Source organism: Neolamprologus multifasciatus, chromosome 17 (genome assembly GCF_963576455.1).
Source record: "Neolamprologus multifasciatus chromosome 17, fNeoMul1.2, whole genome shotgun sequence".
Classification (NCBI taxonomy): Eukaryota; Metazoa; Chordata; class Actinopteri; order Cichliformes; family Cichlidae; genus Neolamprologus; species Neolamprologus multifasciatus.
In genome coordinates this window covers 30,204,298-30,229,954 of record NC_140455.1, presented here as the reverse complement: position 1 = coordinate 30,229,954, position 25,657 = coordinate 30,204,298, and the positions used below count along the sequence as shown (strand labels likewise).

Below are 25,657 nucleotides of genomic sequence, written 5' to 3'. Positions count from 1 at the left end.
GTTCATTTCTATTTCAACATCCGGCACTCCAAGTAAATACATGATTTGTGGAAATTTTTATTTTGGAAAAGAGATGGAAGCGTGAAAGAAAATATATGAATAGAGAACAACAAAATAAGTGAAGGTAAAGCAGGAAAGATATAAAAAAATAACTTTCATTTTTTTCTCTTCTGTTAAGAGTTTGGGTTTATTGGAGAAAATATGGAATTGAAGAAAAGCAAAGAAATGTGCAAGAAGAAAATGGAGTTTAGGGAGAGGAGAAGGTGAGGGGGGAAAATGAGCAGTGGACTCAATCATCAGAAGAAGAAAAAGGACGCGTGGAGAGAAAATATAAGTTATAGAGCGACTATTCAAAATCTCTGTGGAAAGATGGATAGAACCATAACAGATTGAAAAAGGGTGGACAAAAGAATGTGTCTAAGCTGAATACAGTAAGCCAATTGATGGCTGACTGAAAGTATTTCTCTGATGGTGACGGCTTTGTGGAGGGAATAGGAACCAGTGTTGAGTAGTTAGGCTCACGGAAAGCCTTTAAGAAAGAACTGGTCCCAGTGTCAACTTTCCAGTCTATTTTCTGCATTGCCTTAAAGAGAGCCAGTCAACATCTTATTCTCATAAAATATAATATCATTTGCAGTGTTTTCCAGAAAGTTTTAAAAACACTTGCACAAATTTGCTTGTCACTAAAGTTTGTACTTTGTTTTTTTTTTCTTTTTTCTGCTTATGCTAAACCCGTGGATCTATAACTAATGAGCCAGATTTTAACTTTAACCCACTATATTTCAGTGTTATTTGTTTCTTGGGATTCAGAGATGATTTTGCTTATTTACAACAAATGAAACTAGATTGTTTTCTCCACACAAGCAGTTGATTAAGGAGGTTTTGCTAGCAGTGCATATCTGTCATTACTGTTCCCGAGTTTCTTCTTGTTTTACTGTTCCATTCATCATTTAATTTTCAGCTCCATCCTGTCTCTGTCTCTTTCCTCCTTTCTCCACTCATCCCTTTCTTTTCATCCCCTTCATCCCCACAGATATTTCATATTGATCTGTCACCTCTCTGCATTACCATTCTCTCCATTTATCATCCCTCCTTATCGCTCTGTCTTCACATCCATTCATTGTTTTCTCACTCGTTCTTCCTTCTTTTCCTTGTGCCCCTTTTTACTCCAACCTACCGATTACTATCATTCATCCACCCCCTCCTTATTAGTTCCCATCCTCTTCCCCTCCTCTATCCCTCCCCCCTCCTTCCACCTATCCCATTATATTAATAGGTTGTTCAAAGTGTGTGATTTCAGCAGTAGCTCTTTCTATTAGGCAGCACTGCATTAGTGCATTAAGTCTGTGTGCACACGGCTGTCTGTTACTCAGATGGACACATTAACAACATAATGGCGAACTGCCAGCTGCATTCATATTCTCACGTGTGAACACGTGTGCATGCACACGCATAGTCTAGTTCAATATTCAAACAGTCCCATGCAAGGTAACTACACTGTGCACTCCCGTGCGGTGCACATACTTCGCTACATCTTCCGCATACACTCATGTAACCACTGAATGCACAAAGGGAATGTTAGGTCTGCACTTCGCAGGCCCCACTGGTTTAGAGACTTATTCCCGTGAACAAAGCAAGACAGAGCTCAATCCATTTTAACTTGCAAGGGGAGCCGATCGGACCAGGGTCTTGGAGCTGCAAGCTCCTCACCTGATCCCAGACAACTCCAAACTCCGGCCCCCTCTCGCAGCTCTTTTATTAACTCAGTGGTCACACAAACATCTCCTTAATCATGCGACAGATAAAACACTCATGTGTGTCTGCGTGTGTGTCTATGAGCATGTGATGTGATCAGTGATATGTGTATGTGTGTCTGTGTAGGAAACAGAAGTCAGCATTCATCCTAATAATGTAATCACTCTGCTAAAGATCTAATCATCTTGCACAATGACAATCATATTGATCCACAATTCTCTAACAGGAAACTATAAGAATTGATATTCACCGAGTCACTCGATTACATTATGTGCATGCTAATGCAGTGAGCGATGAGTCACACTGAGTTTATTAAAGTGACAACACAAAAATTTCATTCAGGTGAAACAGTGAGTGAAGTCGGTAGATTTTTGTTTCGTAATATATCACGTCTCATACCAAAAAACAAAAAGTCTTCAAGGTCACCTAAGATATGATTAAGGCAAAGTTTTTGCTTTTGTTGTGCAAAAATAAAAATTAAAAAAAAAAATCAAAAGAGAGATAGAGGGAGAGAGAGCAAACATCTGTGTGCTCATGTAAAGGTTTGTGAAGCAGTATGCGTGTAAAAAGTTTGTCGGGGGAGGTGGATTGGAAGACACAGGGGGGCATCCGGAAATGGAATTGCTTCCTCTCAGCAGGTGTGAGCATGTGCGAGCGCCAGAGCCTTCTTCCCCCTAAAAATAAAATGATACTCCTTCCCTCGAGACCATATGGTACAGATAACAAGCTGGTCCTTCAGCCCTCTTCCCTGTGCTCTCCCCGGTGGGATGAAAGAACCGTCCATCTTGGGAGACTTCTTTTATTGGTGTAAGTTTAGGGAAAGTAAAACTTAGTTATATCTCTTCCTCTTAACCTTGTCTTTAAAGGCATAGCAGGGGAGCTAATTTCCCACAATGCTGCAGCTGTTTGTCTGCTGTACACCTGTTACTCCGTGAGCACGCTCACCCGGCATTTCAGCGCAATTACTTTGTGTGATTTAACTTGCATCACGAAATGACTCTTGCTGACCAACTTCCGGATCAATTAAGTTATCCGAGAGCGAATTCGATAAGTGCTTACTCACACCGACATAATCAATTCCTCTTTCATTATAAGTTGCTCTTTTTAGCGAGCACCTGCTACTCGACTCAGTCTTTGATTTGATTAAAACTACTTTATAGCCAAGAAATGTACACTGAACTGACTAACTGACCATTTTTATTCCTAATTTATAGTGACAGCGACTATTTTTTTAGCAAACTGATCGCAATTACTCTTGCAAATGTTTCTCATTTATTTTACATCAGTTTTCTGCCATTTAAATTTGTCACACTATATATAAGCGGCACAGTCATTATTTAAAATAGCTGCTTTCTATTTGACTGTGTTAACCTGCTGCTGAGCCCACAACAATAGCCATTTAGTGATGCTTGGAAGAACAAGAAATAGATGAGTGGAGTGTCTCGCCATCTGCTGCACTGTTGTTTGTATCCTGAAACAAATGCTGAAATGTCAGAAAGCATTTGCGCCTTTTGATATTCCATGAATGCGCTGGGACTGTTGTGGCAGCATGCTGTTAGATTCACAAAATTAGAATCCGTTTAATCAGCACTACAATAAACATCCAGAGTTTTATCTTATCAACCAACAGGTGAAACAAGAAACAGGGAGGGCTGCTTATATTTTACAGGTGTTCTGCATGCTGTACGGTGTAATGTACGCGTGTTCAGGAGGTGGAATGAGATTATCCTGAAATGCTGGTCTTCGGGTCTCTACGCGATAATAATCAAAAAGCTGCACATAATTTCTGGCTCCGGCTTGTAATAAAAACCCCAATTTTTTTCTGGAAGGTCAGATACGTTAACCTCCATTATGATCTTTAACAAGTATCTATTCATCACTGAGTCATTACATTTTTCTGGCACAGAAAAGACGTCATCAGCAAAAAGTTTCTCCGACAGCTGCAGTTCTATTGGAATTATGTCAGAGGTATTGATTCTAGTTTTCAGTTTGTGTGACTGTGTATTTCAATCCAAGTCGGCCCAAAAATGTGTGTGCAATATTTCTTGTAATGGTTCTTTATATTTATATATTTCTTTTTGCAAATTTGCACACTGAACATGACGAATGATGGTGTAGACAAAACAGGGAAAAGGGGACTCCTGAAATATTGCTAGTAATCCTAAAACCCAAACATTATTGATAGCATCTCATTGTGTTTTGCTCTCTATGGTCGTCTTTTACCCTTGTTTATGGTACATACAAGTAATTTGTTTGTGTGTAGCAAATGTCATCATGCTTAAAATCTAAGTGTAGATGAAGATTCAGATGATGAAGGATGGGAAGGTTGTAAGATGCACACATTTAAGCAACTAAAACAAAGCGGACTGATTAATAACCAGTGTTGGTCAAGTTACTTGAAAATAGTAATCAGTAACTAATTACTGATTACTTCCCCAAAAAAGTAATCCCGTTACTTTACTGATTACTTATTTTCAAAAGTAATTAATTACTTAGTTACTTTTTAAAAACACGATTTACAACCTGAATAGGTGATAAAGCGATAGATCTTTCAGCCCAATTCTACTTTTTCTGCATAATTCATCATACAAAATGTAATCAAATGTAAAAGTCCCTTTTTAAAACTTGTTTTATTAGTTTTAATCTTTTAACTTTATGCATCAAGCAAAAATTTAATTATATGCAACATTCTATGACTGGAAGAAATTTGTTCAATATTTAAACCTATTTTCTGCACATTCCAGCACATATTATATATATATATATATATATATATATATATATATATATATATATGTATATGTATATATATATATATATGTGTATGTGTATATGTGTATGTGTATATGTATATATATGTGTGTGTGTATATGTGTATGTGTATATGTATATGTGTATATGTATATATGTATATGTATATTTGTGTTTGCACTCACTCTTTCAAATAGATGCAAGTAAAACACAGCAGAAAATAAATAAAGTCAAAGACAGCGGTGCTGTTGCTCTATTTTCACCTGTAAAGCAGGAGTTGGTAGGCGGAGGTTTACCCTGGTGCAGGTGTGCCGCAGCGGTCAGTGGAAGGATACGGCAGTTTCTCTGTGAGTTTCCCATTACGTGGTAGCGCACTCGGTGCCAGTGTTGCCAACTTAGCGACTTTGTCGCTATATTTAGCGAGTTTTCAGACCCCCTAGCGACTTTTTTGCTAAGAAAAGTCGCTAAAAAAAGACGTGAAAGCGCATATGGCTTTTACTCTCAACAAGCAGCGGGTGCTGTAACGCAGTCAGTTCTTCTTTTACTCTTATGCTGTTTTGTGGATCAGGTTTAAAACTACTTATAAACACACACACAAAGTAACTCCACCAGAGTGCCTATTTCGGGTCACTTTTGCCGGTCCAAGCCCGGGTAAAGGAGCAGGGTTGGAATTGTGACATTACAAAAAACAATAATTGCTAAAAGAAATTTAATTTGTAGTTCTAAATAAATTCTAAATGCATTTAGGATGTTTTTTGCTCACTTTATGTCTCCTTCACGATGTTATTTCTCTCTCCAGCAGAGTAGGTTACAATTACATTAGCATGACCAATTATGCAAATTAGGTGATGACGTCATTTAGCTACTTCTAGCGACTTTTAGGACAACCAATAGCGATTTTCCTTACTGAGGAGTTGGCAACACTGCTCGGTGCTTGCTTGGAAGTTTAGGGGTTTTTTTTCGCTGTAAAAATAAGTTTTCTTCCCACACAGTGAACAGCGGACACTAATGTTTTTGTCACTTTTTATGGAATCAAACTCAAAGTAAGGTCAGTACTTCCACGCTTTAAACGCAGCACGCTCATACTCTGCCGCACTCGATATATGATCCATTGTTGATCTGCACACAGCTGTTGTCACGAACATCGCACTTGCTTATCTGTCATGAGACATTCTTGCAAAAAATCACGGTTTTAGTAACGCAGTAACGCGGGAAAGTAATGGTAATCTAATTACCGTTTTTGCAATAGTAATCCCTTACTTTACTCGTTACTTGAAAAAAGTAATCGGATTACGCCCATCTCTGTTAATAACTGAATGTGCTAATGAAGTCTTGTATTAATGCCTTGAGCTGAACATTTTGGCCATCGCAGTGTAAAACTTGATCTTACAAGTGAGACATGGATCTGACTGTGGAGATGATTAAACCTGCACGTTCATATACATGTCATACATAGCTGTAACTACACAGAAGGTCACTGAGGTCTTGACCTCTGTAACTTCTGTCCAAACCAGCTGGTAAAAAAAACAAACATGTGACCTAGATGCTTTTACTTTGAAAAGATTAAGGCACTAAGGGAATTCTATGACGTTACCGCCCTACAGTGCTTCTGACTGGTTATGTGCAGGGGGTTCGGTTGATGTGTGAGTCATGAGGAATAATAATTGGATGGTTTAGGCATGAGAAGTGGATCGGCGGCACAGAAGGGGCTGACGCATTAACTAACGCAGACGTTCCCAAAGTGTGGGGCCCGCCCCCTAGGGGGGGCGCAGAGCCATTGCAGGGGGGGCGCGGCATGAAAAGGGAAAAAAACAAAAAAAAAAAACAACGCTTGGACACTGCTAGCACGGGGCGCCCACACAAACGCAAAGCAGGAGATGAAGCATAGCTGAATATGTTTCCAAACCAACTTCATTCTAAGCCAAAGACTAGAAAATATGGTGAAGCACATCTTCCCTTTGGTTTTACCTGCACAAGTGCCGAGGTAGGTCTCCCTGCAGGGTTGGTTTTCCCTTCGTCGGGAGCAGCGCTGGGCTGTTTAAATCACGGACAAACAGTATCCCACATTCTTGATTTGTAGTTCACAAACACTTGTTGTAATGACTAACTACTCCTGACATTTTGGAGATGCTAGCTCTTTATACAGTAAAGTTACAGTGGGATACAAATAATATCAGGCTGATCCTGCCACAATTTGTTCCCCCGGTTCAAATCACGGACAAACAGCATCCAACAGTTGTTTATGTTTTTGAACCCATTTTGCAGAGGGATTTTTTGAAAAATGTATTGATAGCAATGTTAAATATTATTACACAGGAAAAAAAAAACAACTACATGTAAAATAATTACACCGTGACGCCTCTGCCTTTGGAGGACGTGTTCTTGCGTGCGTGCGCGCGCGCGAGGGGGGGGGGGGTAAAACAAGGGGGGCCCAGCAAAAAAAGTTTGGGAACCACTGAACTAACGTTTCCCCTCCTTGTGTTCTTTTAATTTCAATTGGATTAATAATTCTGAATTTTGCTATTTTGTTTTATTTTATTGTTTTTAGAAAACACATCACTCATCCTTTATGTAAAAACAGGGAAATATGCATAAACTGAAGCTTTTTACAGTTTTCAAAATTCCCAGTTCTGATTGCAGGGCAGCTGAAGGAGCCTTTTCTACTGGTCACTGAGTCCAGCTGCTACACAGAAAATATGATTGATTGAGAGGAAAAAATCCCAAACTTAACTCATTTCTAAAGCCCACTTAGGCCATTGCAATCACATGTTTGCCCTAAAACATACTTTGCTTTATCTTTGTTTTCCAACTCTGGTGAGAACCATGCACATCCACACCCACACCACAATGCACAATCACTCAATTAACCCAACAAGCATGTCTTTGAACTGTGGAAGTAACACCACCTCACCTCTGTGTGTCCTGCTTGTCTTCCTATTACAGCTTACCGCCAAGACCCCAAGCTAGATAAGTAGTTAAGGAAATGGATGGATGGGCTGATGAACATTGTGTTGTGTTCAACAAGCCTTGAATATAGTGATCGGGAATAGAAAGCAATTAGAAAAGTGTTTACTGGGTTCGTAGATCAAGTGGGAAAAAGGTTTATTTACTCACACTTCTGTCAGTTTTTGCAGCCAGATGAGTCGCCTTTTAATGGCCATTAGATCAAATGCAGATTTAACTCGCCTCTGCACTGGCTTCACTTTCCAATTCAGATATTACAGTCATTGATATATACATGTATATGTATATATATATATGTATATATATATATATATATATATATATATATATATATATATATATAGCCTTATTCCAGACTGAAATTGCAACATTAAAATACATGAATGGTGGAGATTGTAATGAATGATGTTAAGGAGTCCGTTTTTGAAATGGAGGAGACTTCAAATGTAAGATATGACTATATATATTTTTTCCCTCCCATAATAATATTGATTTCTTTTTAAAAAAATCTTTTGATGCACGAGGTCTTGAATCTCAATTTCTTCCCTCTTTTGGCTCTTTTTTCAGCATATAGACCAGAGTTCAGATCAGTAGTGGTCTCACACATTCCCCTTTTGATGCTGATACATAATGTATTAATGACTGACTCAAGAGGCTGCCTGCTGAGCTGCTGATGATCCACTTGTGAGCGGTTAGAAGCAAAATGAAAACACAGCTATACATGCTTTTTCATACTGTAAAATCCATGAAACGCAATGTACTCCTGTCAGTCACAACTGAAGCGCCATGCATGCTTCAGCCGTGTGTGGGCACACACTGAGTTGATTTTTTTTTCTACTCCTGCAAGGGAAATTTGTCATTTTTGTCTTGTGTCAGAAGAAAAAGTCCTCGCGTCAAACACTTAATCAAAACTTATTTCATAAACCGAAATCTGATCAAATGATTTTTAAACACTTTCTAGCCTCTAATTTGCTGCTAAGCTGTTTTTCATTAAACAAATTTAAAATGCTTTCCGTGCAGGTCTGTTGGCATACTGCATGATGTATGAGGCTCATTTACAAGTGCAACAATGGGAATATACTGTAAGCCTAATGGCTCTGATGCCGAGGAATACCCTTTTGAAGCTCAGATTTGCTCTGATTAATAATTCTGTAACACTGGCAGGTATGCACATTTTTTCTGCGTATATTTGTGTGTGTGTATGTGTCCTTTTGCCTGTGTTTTGGGACTGAAATGTTAAGTTTAACTTTGCATATTTTTAGGAATTTGTCACATTTGGTGCTACAGTTGCACAGTGGGAGCTAGGAACGCATACAGGGACGCATACAGGAACGCTGAGAGAGAATGCTGGCAGGTGTCAAGGGCTCATGTTGGCACATGCACTGCCTCCACACATACGCACACATAAAAGCACCATCAAGCAGGAAACTCACAATGAAGCACTGTTGGATGGCACTTTTGTGTAACTGCATGGAGAGACAAAACAGAGAGGGAACGCTGCAGGTGGCTGGCTTGCATCAAGTAGTCTTGTGCCTTCCTCCTGCGTGTTTGTGTGGGTGTGTTTGTGTGCGCTACTGGACACGAGGTTTTGGTTGCTGAAGAGATGCAGCTGTTGGAGGAATACATTATTCAAATAGTGTGCATGAGCAGAGGGGCATATATGACAGCGAGTGGGCTAAGTCCTAGCAAGGCAAGTAAAAGAGGCAACATTAGGAGATCTAAGCACTGTCTGTAGTTTAAACCTAATGTGTGCTGGGGCAGATGTAAAATGATGTACTAAAACAGGGACACGGAACATCGGGCACAGCATGTTTTTATGCTTTCAATCAATCTCTAGTTTAAACCTGTCATGCTTTAAATTGTTTGGACGCATGAGGGGGGGTGGACAGTGAAACCTGTCCTCACAAAAGTTGCCTAAAAAAGGTTACAGTTTGATTTCATTATAATTGGGCAACAATGAAGGAATCAATGCCCATGTTGATTTTATTGCAATGGAGCAATGATAGATGCTCTATAATGAGCAAAATAAGAAGGTTGTCTTCTAAACTGTCATAAGTGAATACTTGAGTGTTTGTCATCTATTGAAGTCAAAAACCAAATGTGCTGCTACTTTAAGCAGCGCACTTAAACGACTTTGCTTTGCAAGTGTTTCCTGATGCAATTGTCAGGTTTTTTTTTTACCAGTGTTTTTGAAAGAGTCATTAAAATTGTTTGGAAAGCTTTGGCGTGCCAGTGTCTCATCAGAAAGACAAAATAAAAAGAGGATGCACTCAGTGCAGCTTTATCTGTCAAAATACCCACATTGAAAAGTGTTTGGTGATAGTTAAAGATCTGATAAAGAGAAAACTTTTTTTTACTCTTTTGTGCCATTATTGACTGCTGTTTCCTCTTTTGTCCTGTCTCCCCATGCTGTCTTTTTTACCGCGCGGGCGTCACAGGCTTATAGGGTATAGTTGTCACCCTGCAGACCGGGTAGGCAGCATGGATACCCAAGTTTGTAAATTTGATCAGTTGTGATCTCGACCTAGGGTTGCCAACTTTTTAACTGACAAATAAGGAACACCCTAGCATATCAGAAGCCCATGCAGCCAGTTGGGCATAGTTTAAATATGCATAAAATGTTGGTATTCAGTTTAATCAATACCTCATCTAAAACAATAATGAAAAATACAGTAAATGATAGCTGCAATCACTATTTACCTAAAAAAAATTCCTTTAAAAATAAGCAAAAAAGAAAAAAATTCAATACTCAAAATACTGTAAATATGGGCTTCCATTACCCAGTTTAGTAGCTCTTTATTTTTATGAATTGGGCCGTCACTGATGTCTGTGAGTGGACACAAGCATTGGTCTGATGCAACTGCAGTCAAATTAGATTTTGTATTTATAAGAGTGCCATCTGTCGGTCAGAAAGCAAAATTGTCAGTAATAGTGAATATACGGAACGTTTAAAGTAGAATAAGGGACAAACCAATTTTGCTCATTATATGGGATGTCCTGGCTAAAACGGGACAATTAGCAACCCTGTCTCAATCACAAGGTCACAGGTCAAGTTTTCTGAAAATCTTGCGAATACAATAATTTTGAATCCCTGAGATTACTTAATATAATAAAAAGACGTGGAAAAAGGTTCTGTAAGGTTTGTTTTTTGTGAACTTTTCTTTAATTGTTTGTTTACCTGAACGCCTGTGGGGAAAGTCTTTATCATTAGAAAAAGCTGCAAAACTTGAAAAACTTTAAATTTACACCCTCATTCACATTTTCTAAAGCCATCCAGTGGGCCGGACTGAAGTCTTTGCCAGGCCCATTCTGGCCCTCATACCTTATGTTTGGCACCCCTGCCTTCAGGAGAGGGTTGTTGTGTATTGGTTCTATATAAATAAAGCTGAATTGAATTGAATTGAATTAAACTGTGTATGTGTGTCTGTGTGTGTGTGTATGAGACAGAGACATGCGTGCTTGTGTGTATGGTTTTTGTTCGGGAAAATCCAAGTCCGCTGAGGACAGACAGCGTTTTTGTGTGTGTGTCTGTGTACGTTTGTGTTGGCCCTGTGATATAGCGAGGTAAAGCTGTGTGTTTTCATGTGAGAAGGAAAGTTATGATGTATTGACAGAGATATATTAAAGGCTGCAGCCTCGGGTCCCTGGCCTCCGGCCCTCTGGCCTTCCTCTCCTGTCTGATATTAGCAGTGGGGGTGTATTTAAAACTGTGTGAGCACACCTACACACATGTTACCCAAGTAAAACTTACATCATGCGTCCTCCAGCCAATCTTCTGAATCCTCTCCCAGCAGCAGGTGCAAATTCATCACTTCAGTTTTAAACCTTTATAACCAAAGTGCCGTCCTTAATAAGATTTGTCTTAAAATTTTAAATGAACTGAGGTGATGGGTTGGCATTACAGCTTTTGCCTCTCGGCACAGCAGAGTTCCCCGTGTCTCTGCTTTATTCGTTGTCATGCTGATAATTTAAGAACTGGTTGCAAAGGCTGGGTTTTCACTTCCATTCTGTGCTATTACTACATGCAAATTCTCTCACTTGGTAATACTGTGAACAGAAAGTCTGACTCAGAAATTTAAGTGCATATTTTTAGGGCCTCAGCTACCTTGACACCATCCACGAGAGCTCGTCAAATATTAGGAGTAGATTTCTGCATCTTAATTACAGAGTGTCATTGCAAAATTGACCAATTTGTAGATGGATAGGTTGAATGGATTTAGCTGCTCTTAAGTAGATCAATAATAAATCAGTGCCATCATTCTAGTCACTTGTAATCCACGTCTTTATCTTGCCTCTGAGGTGATTACTGCAAGTCATCTTACCCTTATCTTAATTAGAAGCCACCAACTTGCTTTCAAGGTGCCGAATCTGGTGTTAGTTTCACACAAAGGCCACTCCCCCCCGCCACCCAATACCTGCATACCGTTTATTTGTGATTTTGAAATATTACACAAATTTTTTAACAAGGTTTAAAAAACAGATGAGATGCTTATTTATTTTCATTTCCTAGTGGAGCTACAAGAATCCATGGTTTAATGTGTAGAAACATATTTGGAAAAGGAGAGGGCTAAGTGATATAAATGCAAAAAAGGGAGCCACTTTCATGAGGAAATCAATTTGCTTTGATATAAGCTCAATATAGTCGGTATGAAAACAAATATCGGAGAGATTGGGGAAGTTTCCTCTGAAAGTTTTTCTTTAGTCTCTTTTTAAATGTGTGGCCTTGCATGTGAGTTTCATCCCATTAGTGCAAGGCATTGTTCCCACCTGCCGAACACCTTCTCTACAGTGTGCCACTGGAAAGCTCCAGGGAATTAATGGCTCACTGGGCCATTAATTCACTGCTTCGCTCCGTGCCTTGCTTATACTTCAGTCTCCCAGACAAACTGGGCGCTACCTTAGAGAGCTAAGAGTAACGATCGATTGAGTTCCTCTTATCTATCAGACATTTAAGGATTTGTGTTTTGATATACCTGCAGGTACACCGATCCATTTCCTTGATGACAGTGAAACTTCTTATTTGTATTTTTTTGTCTTTTTATTTATTTATTTTTTGCTTTTACCCAAACCAGTCTTATCCTAATCGCTTGTTTTCGTATAGACAGAGGAAAAATATTCCCCACCTTTAAAAAAAAAACCCCTTCTGTCAGCATTGACTCTCATTTGTGTTCCTTAACCTCTTCACTTTTTTAGAAAAAGTAAAAAATAAAACAGCCCCGTTCATTCTTTTTGCTTGCTACCCTACTCAGATTTTTTCCCCTCTGTTTGCTCCCATCAAGTGGCTTCCTTTTTACTTTTTCAGTCTCTTTCTTTCATCTCGTCTACATTTTTCATTTGGTTGTCAACAAACAAATTACAGGCTGCTCTTCTATTCTGAATTTGCTGTGATGTGCAGAGCATACACGGGGTAAACCGTGGACTTTAAAGGGAATATGTCATTGCTGTTTCGCAGCATTTAAATGAGCTCAGCGTAACTTTAGATTTATTGTCAATAATAAAACTAGCAGTCATTAGGTGCATTGTGTTGCCCTAAGGCAGGGCTCTCCAACTCCAGGCCTCGAGGGCCGGTGTTCTGCAGGTTTTAGATCTCACCCTGAGTCAACACACCTGAATCAAATGATCAGTTCATTACCAAGCCTCTGGAGAACTTTAAGACAGGGATCTCAAACTCCAGTCCTCAAGGGTCGGTGTGTCCCTGTTGCAACACACCTGAATAAAATTAGTAGCAAGAGTATAGAACTTGACTGCATGCTGAAAAGGCAACCCCTCACCCTACTCAAGTAAATTTAAGTGAATGTAAGTGTTTGGGAAAATGTATTTCTAAAAGTACTTTTATTGCAGTATGTTCATTCACTCATGAGCTGCTGTAACATGAATCAAATGGCTGAATTGCCACTTGAGCATGCAGTCAAGTTTTATAGTCTTGCCAATGACCTACTAATTTTTTTCAGGTGTGTTGCAACAGGGACACATGGAAAAGTTGCAGGACACTGGCCCTCGAGGACTGGAATTTGAGACCCTTGCTTTAAGACATGTTGAGGAGGTAATTTAGCAATTTGGCTGCCCTAAGGTATGTGTGTTCATGTGCTTGCACTTCATGTGTGAGCTAGCATTTGCCAAAATTGTAGTGAAACATGCACTTGTTGTACTTTATGTGAGCTGTCTTCTACATCAATCGAGATACTGACCTGCACTATAGTAATAATAATAATGGATTGGATTTATATAGCGCTTTTCAAGGCACCCAAAGCGCTTTACAATGCCACTATTCATTCACTCTCACATTCACACACAGCTGCCTGGGGCAGACTGACAGAAGCGAGGCTGCCATATCGTGCCATCGGCCCCTCTGGCCAACATCAGTAGGCGGTAGAGTAAAGTGTCTTGCCCAAGGACACAACGACCAGGACAGGGAGCCCGGGGATCGAACCGGCGACCTTCCGGTTAAAGATACACTTCCCAACCCCCTGAGCCACGGTCGCCCGTATTTGCTTGCTTTCACATCCATGTGAATTTGAGTGACATCCCATTCTAAATCCATTGGGTTTAATATGATTTTACACCTGTTGTAGCCATAATACCATCACCTATTCTTCCACAAGGTTTAGGAGTGTGTTTATGGGAATTTTTGACCATTCTTCTTCCAGAAATGCATTTCAGAGGTCAGACACTGATGTTGGATGAGAAGGCCTGGCTTACAGTCTCCGCTCTAATACATTCCCAAAGGTGTTCTTTTGGATTGAGTTCAGGACTCTGTGCAGGCCAGTCAAGTTTTTTTTGAAGCACCCCTTCACCTGGCAAATGCCAAACCCAGACTTGTCCATCAGATTTTCAGACTGACAAGTATAATTTGTCACCAGAGAATACAACAGTGTTGTAGAGTCCAGTGGCAGTGTGCCTTAAAGCACTACATCTGATGCTTTGCATCGAACTTGGTGATGTAAGGCTTGCATCCAGGTCAGCCACTGAAACCTATTCTATGAAGCTCTCTATATGCTGTAATCTAAAGACCAGAAGTCTGGACATCTGTAGCTGTTGACTCTGAAGAAAGTTGACGACCTGTGCACACTTTGCACCTCAGCATCTGCTGACCCCACTCTCTGATTTTCCATAACCTACCACTTTCTGACAGTGTTCCTGTCATTTGCACTCGCATCCACCTTGTTATTGTAACGCTGGATTGTGGAATATTTGGTAGCATGAAAAGTTCTCAACTGGACTTGCTGAACAGGTATCATATCACAATACCACACTGGAATTCACTGAGCTCCCGACCCATTTTTCCACAAATGTTTGTAGGAGCAGTCTGCATGCCCAGGCACTTAATTTTATACATCTGTGGCCATGGAAGTGATTGCAACACCTGAATTCAATGATATTGATGGGTTAATGTAATTCCTGAATTCCTGAAAATCTGTGTCATGACAACACTATTGACTTGGATGTGAAATGGCCAGCCCTCTACAATTAGGATGAATTAGTCTATCCTAACATTGGACAAAAGGCTGGAAGCCATGAACAGGATTCCAGTCCATCACAGAGAGCCAGGCAACCACTCATGCTCACATGAATTTAAAATCCCCACTTATCACAACATGCTTGTATTTGGACTGAGGAAATCAAAAAGAAACCTTTGGAGGAACATGCAATTTTCTGAACCTTTTTGTTTTGGTATGAGTCATCTTACACCTACAGCCATGGAAAAAGTAGTTTAACTATCATAGTCTACTGTGGTAGTTGCATTGTTAAAATATAATCCCCTTTTAAAACAGTTAAATGAGGATACATTTGTAACATGAAAGCCTAAAAGACAGGCACAAATGCAAAGGTACAAACAGTAAACAGGAAAAAAATGAGACAGATGGCCCCAGACAGGGAGAACGGGGTTAGACAGAGCGAGAGACGCCCAGGCCTTAGCCCCAGCAGTCTTCATGCTGGTAAATTAGCTTGGTGAGATCCCACTGTGGCGATTCTCTCCTCATTAAACAGAGACCATAGCTTGCTGTTAGAGGGCTAAGTCAAAAGTGTTTTTTGAACAAGTAAATAACTATCCAGACTTACTCAAAAGCAGGGATCCAGACGACCAAATCAATTTACTGTATTTGTGCCTATATTCTCATGGTCACCATGCTCTCTTCAATTCCTCCAGCTCATTCTGAGTGTCTAAGCCTTGTCTAAGCTCTGTAGCCTTTGAAATTATGTATACAAAATGACTAAAATTTCTCTCCACACAAAAGTTGACTATAAATTGGTTAACATGATTAAGCAGATAAAATTATCACAGATGACGTGACCGACCTTCCTCACAATGCCCCTGCAAGTGTGTCTGTTTAACAACGTATCCAATCCTCTTACTGACAGTGTTTGTCTGTGTGTGTGTGTGTGTGTGTGTGTGTAGGAGACAGAAAAGCGATATGTGCGTGTAATGCTTTGGGGTTAATTAGCTTCAAACCAATGCCATCTATCAGCCTAGTGCTCAGACTCTGCTTCCCTACCCGACGGCTCCATTACCACCATAGTACACACAAGCACACACTATAGGCCAGTAGAGGTTGCAGTCATGCTTCTGTAAGGTCTCCAGATGACAATATTTTTTTAAAACAACATTTAGAATAAAAAAATCTAATATCTGTCATAGATTTAGATTGTTTTGTGCTTATTTTCAGCCCTTCGTAGGTTACTGTAGCCTGAAAGCACAGCACAAGTTGCTGACTCTAACATTCCTCACAAACCAGAAGTCTCCTTAGGTAAGCATATTTTGCCATGCTGATTTTTTTTGTCTTTTTGGTTCCTCTGGCAGGACGGGTGCAATTCTGTGAAATGAATTTTCTCAACTTTGGTTCCCAGCTGGAACAACACACACACACTCACTCACAAAAAGCCAGTGGCTTGAATCATTAGGTCCAAATCCGGCTGTTAGTTATCTGTTCAGCTCCCTAGTGGGATTTAGTTGGATCTATAGTGAAGGATGGAACTGTTCCTCTCTTTCACCAAACCCATTAAGGAACAGACGGGGCAGACCTAACTGTCTATAGTGGCAGGACATCTAGGATATTGGCTTATATTGGTTTCTATTGCTTTCACTGCCCCCAGAGTTTATTCAGGAGATACTATTTGGAAACAAAAAAAGCAGAAGGGCTTTTAAAGGTTTTCTTAAAGCAATGTTTTAGTCAAAGGATTTCGTTTCCAGAGCTCAAGAAAACAGGGACATTAACAGCTTGCTGGTGTTGATTGATTGTTTTCATGAAGGGGAAACATAAGCTTTTGCTCTTTCAATACTCTTTGCTTAGAGGGGAATAGAGCAATTAAGAATTAATCTGTTATTTTTATGGTTGAGACTAGTCTATTCCATGTTTTCATTGTGATTAATTCTATACTTAAGCAAAGGAACCAAGATTTAATATCTTTGCTGGCTGGGCCCAATCGCTATTCAGTGGCAGCCCCACCACTTGATATAGATTAGTTTCTGTTTGTTCTTAGGAAGAGTTTAGGCTTCTAATGAGGTTTTGTGGGGAGGTACAGGGAATAAGTGCTGGTTCAGAGACCTTTTGGCTTATTTAAGAATAGTGACTGTAAGGAGGCGAGCAGCAGCATGCATAGTGGAATTCTGGTAATCCAGAGATCCTTGGGAAGAGAGGATTAAAGATTTAAGATGCCTTCATTATACTACAGTGTGTGAAAATGATTTATTTGCTATTATATATAGACTGTATTCCGGGGATCCAAAAATACCAGCAATTTGTTAGTTTGTGGAAGTACGGTAGTTCTTTGGATAAAATGGGGGGGAAAAAAGTTTAAAATTCAAGCAAGCATGCATGCAAAATGTCATATATTGACTGACTGAATTGTAATGAATAGCCAAACAAGGTTATGAGCAGCATCTAGAACTAAAGAAAATATCATTAACGCTGTATGTTCACCAAAGTATTTTCTCTTGAATACGGCTATTTCTTAGTTTGTGATTGGGTCATCATTCAGCATGTCTATAAAGACAAGTATCTCCAAGAATATACTTCATCTACAGTGGTTTGGATACTTTCTGTCTCATAGAAAAAGAAATACCATCAAATTATTACATTTTAGCATTATCTTGGTAACAAACAGGGTTTTTTTTTGTAGCTTGCATATAAGTCTATTTGCAACAAAAGTTTTCAGTTGCTTTATCTGTCCACTTTACACTACTAGATTCCGATCCAGTTGTTTATACATTCAGTAATTATTGTTGATATCTTTGTGCAGTCAGTGGATATTGCATAGATGATAATAATTGTCTTCCAAAACTCTGAAACAATACAGGACATTACTCTGATAAGTGCATGAGAGTCAGAAAGTGTTAATTGAAACGGCAGATAAGCCTATACGTACTCTTCCATTTATTACTCACACTTGTATTTCCCTCTCTCTCCCTCATACACTCACACACATATTCATTAGAGCAAATGGAATTAAGGGGATTGCAGGCATAATCTTCTTCCCCAGCGATGTGGGGGAACCAAGCTGTTAATTTGCCGCCTCTAACTACACCTCCAACTCAGCTTGTTTTGAAAAGGGCTCAAGTCATTGCGAGTCAATGGGAACTCACAGTACGTAAATGATTTACAACACTCGAACGTCGCTTGACATTTGGAAAATTAAGGAGGTTTCTGTACCTTTATGAAAGGTACATATCTGTTTTTCAAGGATCTATGAATGTGTCAGTAGTGGTAGTAACTTGGTAAATGGACCAGTACTTGTATAGTGCTTTTCTACTCCAACTAATCACTCAAAGTGCTTTTTACTACAAGCCTCATTCATCCAGCCACACACACATACACACAGGCACTTTTTTCTATACCTACGTTTTTGATATTTGCAGTGCATCCTGATGGAGGCAACTCTGGGTTAAATATTTGGTCCAATGGATGCTTTAACATGCAGACTGGGATATCCAGTGACTATTGTAGCACTTACGTGGGTTGAAATACAGTATCAATGGATAATTACCAAGGTAATGAGTAATTTTGGGCTAGTATCAGAAGATTAAGAACGACCCTTAGAGCTCTGCTACATGAATGGCAGAGAAACCAGACAAACACAGTTGTGTGGCTTAAAAGTACTTTAGTGATGTTAAGCCTTTTAAAATAATTTTGTAACCAACCCTGAATTACAACAGGTTTTAACAGAACTTCAAGTATAAAAATTTCCCCCAAAGTAGCAAAAAAATAGAATAAAAATAAAATTGTGCACAAGTAAAGAATTAGTCCTTTTTTAAAGTCCAAATGGTACCGGTGGGGTCCATGACAAACAGGTGTATTGTAATAGAATCCGTCCAATAAGGAGTGTGTGTGTGTGTGTGATTGTCTGTCCTACCGCACTACTTGTACAGTAAAGGATTGCAGTCCATCAATGTGCAAATGAGTATGCGTGTATATGTATATAGTCTCCTATTATCTTAGGTTGGCTCGCCATCCAGTGAACAATGTAACACTCTGGGTTCTGGAATTGCTGACCTGGTCTTTGGATTCGTCCCATATAAAAACCTGTCGAGTGGATGCTCAGCGTTTACGTGAAGCCACAGCTCAGTAAACCTTCCGGTCTCGCTCTGTCCTCGATAACAATTTTTAGCCTGCCTGCTCTGTTCGGCTATAGAAGCAAGAGACTTGGGAGCTGGTACTAAGGAGGGACAAGAGCTGCCTAGAGCTTCACTGATTGGCTGACACGAGAGGAGTGGAGTAAAACAATAGGCTCTCATCAGAGCTCATCAACCCTCGGAGAAACTTAACCCTTGTTTAACCAGAACAAATATATAAATCTGTGTCCCTTTTTTGTTTAAATAAATATTTTGATCTCGTTTCACCTTCACTAAACAAGAACAGTAAGAACAGAAACAATGAACATAAAATGTTTTTCTTTTTTTTTGTTTAAGATGATTTTAGGAATTGGGTTACACTATACTGACATTTATTTACAGTTATTTTTATTTATACCAGACGATACTGTATTTTAACAGGATAATGCTGTAAAAATATGTAATTAAATCATTTATTTAATTAAAATAAATGATTGATGATATAAATGATAAAATAAATGAGGGGCGATCGTGGGCTCAAGAGTTGGGAGTTCGCCTTGTAATCGGAAGGTTGCTGGTTCGAGCCCCGGCTTAGACAGTCTCGGTCGTTGTGTCCTTGGGCAAGACACTTCACCCGTTGCCTACTGGTGGTGGTCAGAGGGCCCGGTGGCGCCAGTGTCCGGCAGCCTCGCCTCTGTCAGTGCGCCCCAGGGTGGCTGTGGCTACAATGTAGCTTGCCATCACCAGTGTGTGAATGTGTGTGTGAATGGGTGGATGACTGGATATGTAAAGCGCTTTGGGGTTCTTAGGGACTAGTAAAGCGCTGTACAGGCCATTTTACCATTTACCATTTATTATAGCATATATCTAGTAAAGCTCCAAGTTTTACAGTATTTTTTTTAAACAGTACAACAGTAATTCTGAGGCACCAGCCCTATCATCACAAAGAACTGGATAAACCAAAGAAAATGTATGGAAAGATGGCTTGTGCTTCTGCATTGTCAGTAGCTTTGCTTGTGAAGTACAGTCGCACTTTTTAAACAAGTCACTCGGATATTTCGCTGGGCGTGTGCTCAAGTACGGCGTGGCGCAGCAGCGAGCAAACAGCCACCTCTGCCCCTCAAACACAGGGAAGAAAGAAGAAAAGAGAAAATTCATCTTGTTTTCTCCGAGTAGAACTAATAAAGCTGGAGTTTATCGATACCACAGTCTTTAATAATTTAGCCCTGGTGCACGTTTTATTACCTGGTTTTGCTACCTATCCCTAGTGACTATATAAATGTCTGCAGAAATATTTTGTGAAAACACAGGTATATTTGGGGGTAGACAGTACTGGCTCTATGCCTGCAGTAGACAATATTGGATGTTGAATCTGTACTTTATGTAACTCTCACTCCCTCACTGCATTTGCTCTTTTCTCTGCTTTTCGTCCTCTTACTCAGTAATGACTTGGGAAGGATGACAAGTCATTACTGAGTGTGTTTGTCTGAGTATGTCTGTGTTTCCCAGCTTTAGAGTGAAATAACAAAAGATCAAAGTATTAGGTTTGCAGAGGTCACAAAGTTTCTTTCCCATGGTAAACAGACGGATACCTCATACTCCTGCAGCCAAGAATTCAGTGCTCTTTGAAATGGATATTCAGTTATTTAAAAGTACATAGAGTAAAAGACCAAGTAAAACGGTGGAGTCACACACAACATAGACGTGTACGCAGCAGCACATGCATGTAGCTGGAATTGGTTTTGTTTTTTTCCTTTTTTATTTGTTTATCATTACCTCTATGAATTATACATATCCTGAAGTTCACCAGAGTTCCCAATTCTATTCCCCTGACAGAGGAGACCAAAAACGGCACTCAAATGCTGGAAGCGTGAACTCCCATTGGGTTGGAAAAATGGAAAGTTATTAAACAACTGAAAATTGAGGAACTAAGCTGTTTTGTTTCAAAATTAGATATCCAGCCAGCAATAAAACAAGAAATTTTCCATTTAGCACTGAGCAATAAGCGTTGTCATAGAAGTGAAAACAAAATATTCTCTCTTCTCAATATTCTCCTCATACACAGTTAATGTGCTGTACAGGTTAGGAATTACAATTAGCATACTTCATTTACAATACAATGCATTTTTATGCCGCATGCGATAATCTTGAAACTCAGCGTTACTTACCTTTGTTTACAGATTTGCTTTTAAACCACTGAAGAGAAATAACTTACAGTATCTCTCAAAATGGATCGCTGACCTTTTTAAAATGGCAAAGACAAGTATAGATGCACAGTGACAGAGACTTCAGATGATGCTCAAAGGGAATAAAGACAGTGAGTGATGGCCTTTAGAAACATTCAAGTCACATAAACACACACACACTTGCGCACACTGTCTGTCCTAAATCTCCCGCCTGGATTTGCTGTGTTCAGCAGTTGTCGACGTTGGTGTTTTTGTGTGCGTTAGCATGGGAGACAGACAGCTGACACACCTTATGCTTGGGCTGAGATTGGCAGTTAAGAGTTGCTTCGAATGTATGCCAATGAGATGTCTGCCCAAAAACTCTGTGTGTGTGTGTTTGTGCTTGCGAATGTTATAAATGGAGGGGCTTCTCCCACTGTCAGGGGGAAAAATCAATTTGCCTGTCAGCCATTGAACACCTTCGGCCTGTTATGCCACCTATCACAAGCAATACACGTGTGTGTGTGTGTGTGTCTTCTGTTATTTCGTCAACCTCTTTGTCTCTCCGTTCTGCAATCTGACTGTTGTGCTTTTCTTTTCTGTCCCCCCCTTTGGTCCCACATGTCTCTTCTCTGTCTCTTTTAAATCTTCTTTCTATCCTGAATCTGTCAGCCATAACACAAGTGTTGAAAAATGACACCATCTACTTACCTTTTTGTTACCACACTGTCAGCCTGTATTCTTATTTCCAATTATGAAGCAATTATACTTTAATACCTGTTCATCATCAGCATGTGTTTTTTTTTTTTCTTTCATATCTATGAACCAGCAATTTCTCATTTTAGTTACACTGTAACTTTCATGTTGATGACTTTGTCTCAATTTCCTGACAGTTGTTTACCACACTGATCCTGCAGGGAGTGGGCGTTTTGTAATTCCTAGTTCAAATATCACTGAACCGTTTTACTTTTTCGAGTTGTTTTTTTTTTTCATTGTAGGAGAACACATTAATTGTGGTGATAAACATTAAATTGAAAAAAATAATCATATAAGAGTCTTCCCACTTTACTCATTTTAATATGTAGGCAGTAAAACAATTACACTATTTGGCTCACGTTCAGAAACACCACGCTATTAACTGTGCTTTTTTCACATTTCCTCAACATATTCCTTCCTTCTTCCCATTTTTCCATCCAGATCCCGCAGATCAGCTACGCCTCCACGGCTCCCGAGCTGAGTGACAACACTCGCTATGACTTCTTCTCCCGTGTTGTGCCACCGGACTCGTACCAGGCCCAGGCCATGATGGACATCGTCACAGCGATGGAGTGGAACTACGTTTCCACGCTGGCCTCAGAAGGCAACTATGGCGAGAGCGGCGTCGAGGCCTTTATCCAGATTTCCAGAGAAACTGGTAAGAGCGAACCTTTCCTCTGTTCATCTGCATTTTTCCCCCCTTAAAACGAAACCTCAGCTCAGCAGGGATTGAGATTAGAAGACTTATATTGTTTTTCTATATCATAGATTGTTCTGATTTTGTCTACATTTTATGGTGACGAGTTTTTATCCTCCAGCTTTTCTGGGAAAATGTTTGAAGCAGCATTTATATCTTCTTCCCTTCTGTGTTGTGTGACACCTTCATACAGTATTTGCTGTGACTGTCGCTCCAGAGCAAATCATAATTTAAATGGATTTAAGTGAGAGCAGAGCGGAGGTCTATACACGATTTAAAAAAAACTGTTAGAAGGCAAGCTCGCCACTTCTGCTCCACTATCAGGATGTAATAACTATGATATGCTGTTCATAGTGCACTTTGGTGTATAGTACATGAATAGTGGCTTTGGCCTGCAATTTTGGATGAATTGTAGAAAGAACAGAGTGGAAACCTGTTGTTTAAAGTTCTAGAGAAACTCCGGGGGAAGTTCACTCTTTGCGTAAATTGTAGGCTGTAGATTGAAGACTGTGGCGAGCAAACTGAGAAAGTTATTGTCGCAAACATGTGATGGACAAGTGCAGCCATCTGTGTATCTGTCTTTTAGTTCTTTATGCATGTATTTCATTTTTGGCAGTGACGCCAGCTCTCGCAGACGCATTCAGCCGGTGTGAAAAAGGTGTGCTGTCATGGTTATTGTCCCTGAGAATTAGCAGAACAACATCTAATACGTCAACTCTAGTTACTCTAGTAGGCAGGCGAGTGACAAAAGAAGGATACAGCGTTAAAGAGTGGATTTTTATGGTGACACAAAGACAAGCAAATGCACAGGGGTCACATTAAGCAGGTGGAACTCAAGAATGAGGTTGATTTTAATAAGGTGGTGCAGAGTAAATTGTTGGTGGGAAATGTGTCTTAGGTTTTGGCCCGCACGCGGTCATTTTAGAGCACATCTGTTGCTGGTGCAGCATTAATGTGCTGCCACTTTGGTGCTTTGATCAACAAAAGCAAAGCTAAGTCACTAAACTGCTGTAAAAACTTGGAGCAAATGTTCAGCAGTAACAGACTGTAAATGATCAGTTTTGTCATTGCTGCTTAAACTGTCATGTGCAAACTGGGATCAGTAATTTGAGCAGGACCTGTTGTCCTCTGCAGCTTTGTGCTGTAGTGAAAGCATCTCAGTTCATTAAATCTCTTGATCCATCTGAAGGCAGCAGGACTCACGCAGCCATGTGTCATCAAAGGAAGGACAAATGGTGGAACAGTGACAGAGTTATGGGTGCCTGAGGCTAACTGATGTCCATGACGATCAAAAGGCTGATATGTACTTTAGTACAATACCACAGAAGAGCTGCTGTAAGACATATCTGAACACCTTCATGCTTCAGAATGGTCGACAGGTAGTATAACAGTTGGGGCATGGTCACCCCTACCTCTCTAGAGCCTTCAGTGCAAGCATGAGTGTCTAAACTGAAACATGGAGCTAAGTAGGAATTCCCCCTTATTGCCAGGTGCATGAGCATGATTTAGCAGGGAGAGAGATAGCAGCATGATGCATTTGGTAACAAGCTATTAAACCCAGAGTAGGAAATGTTCTGCTGGTAAACCTCAGGTACTAAACTTTGTTGCTGACTATGCATGGGGTTACTAGAGCTTTCAAGATACTGAAATTTCAAAGTCGATACCAATACCCAAGAAAATACTCAATACTAGATAAAAGCTTTTGAGCCCATTGTGCAACAACAGAAGTAACGAAAAAGAAGTTATTAACATTTGTTAATGTTCCACAAATTTTTCCAGTTATAAGTTAGAATTAGCAAAATATTACAAAAAAAATGCCCAACATATATCAATAATTTAATTATTGTGGAAGAAGAGCGTAATGGAAGATGGAGTGGTAAAGTGTGGTATCACTTATGCTCATTGCCTGCTTTTCAAAACTGACCTCAGAGCTAGCTGCAACAAAATAAGAAACCCATTTCAATAAATTATTGGGTAAGTAGTTAAAGCTTATCATATATTGTCCACCATTCACACTGGTCCACCTCAGTCTGCAGCTCTTTCATCCTTTCTTCGGCTCTTCAGCCACAAAAGCCGTCTGATTTGGCTGTGCTGCCTCTTCATTTGCTCGGATTACTTCTCTACATTAGACTCTGCTCTGTTGGGCTACGGTTCCCCCGCTGCACTGCACAGCCAGCAAACTGCCCCGTTCTCTGTTTCCGTAATCCGCTCTGTCACAGCTCCATATTCCATCCACGTCACGTTCAGCCTGCAACAATGATTTATCTTTTATCTAACTAAAATTCAGTAGCTGCTACCTTAATGATAACAGATGGCTAATGTGGCTACTGGGTAACTGCTAACAGTTAAACAGCTAATGTCAACATATATGCTGGCCAGGTTAGCTTTTACGATAACTTTTTAATACTTCACTGGGTTGAAATAGGAGCTTAACTGAGCTCTCAAATTCCTCCTAAAGCGCTGTTCAGTGTTAAGAACATTAACTACTACAGCTGTTAGTGATTGGAGGGGCTGTATGCGTGTTTGCCGGCAAATTATGATGCAAATTATATTCGTTAAAATTGGTTGGTTTCCTGTCAAATCATACAGTTCACATACATAAATAATAGAAATTTTAGAAATGAAATAACTTTTATTATGTTACACTGCAAGGTGCCATTGTCACATTTTATTGGAGTAGTTTGTGCTTACTTGACTTAATTGACAGAACACATGATTTAAAGAAAGGATTTATCGGTCCTGTGTTAGTCTCTGCCACCTTTACAACACTATTAAATAAAAGTAGCATGTCGTATTCTTTAAATGCACTAGACCGTCACATTATAGTTTATGAAACAGTTTAGAGTAGGATTTAAAATACCTTGGAACATTTCTGTCATATAAATGCCTTCATTAGCCTGTTTTAACTGTTTATTTCTGCCATCACTGTGCAAATTAAATGAAAAAAAAGTACACACCACCTGCCTCTGGCTGCAGATTTGGGGTGCTTGGAGTTTAGTCATGCTGCTCTGCACAGTTCGG

The 25,657-nt window shown here is 39.8% G+C and overlaps 1 protein-coding gene across 5 annotated transcripts in view; it reads left to right on the top strand.

The window, feature by feature from the left end:
- Positions 1-25,657, top strand: part of grm8a (glutamate receptor, metabotropic 8a) — a 296,528-nt gene that overhangs the window by 118,406 nt on the left and 152,465 nt on the right. For 3 of the 5 annotated variants that reach the window (XM_085136973.1, XM_085136975.1, XM_085136974.1), the window contains exon 3: positions 22,381-22,597. In XM_085136973.1, the coding sequence (XP_084993099.1) occupies positions 22,381-22,597 (217 nt within the window). Of the gene's footprint in view, positions 1-7,861; positions 13,514-22,380; positions 22,598-25,657 lie in introns of those variants that run through there. The other 2 variants (XM_085136978.1, XM_085136977.1) reach the window with 2 other exon arrangements.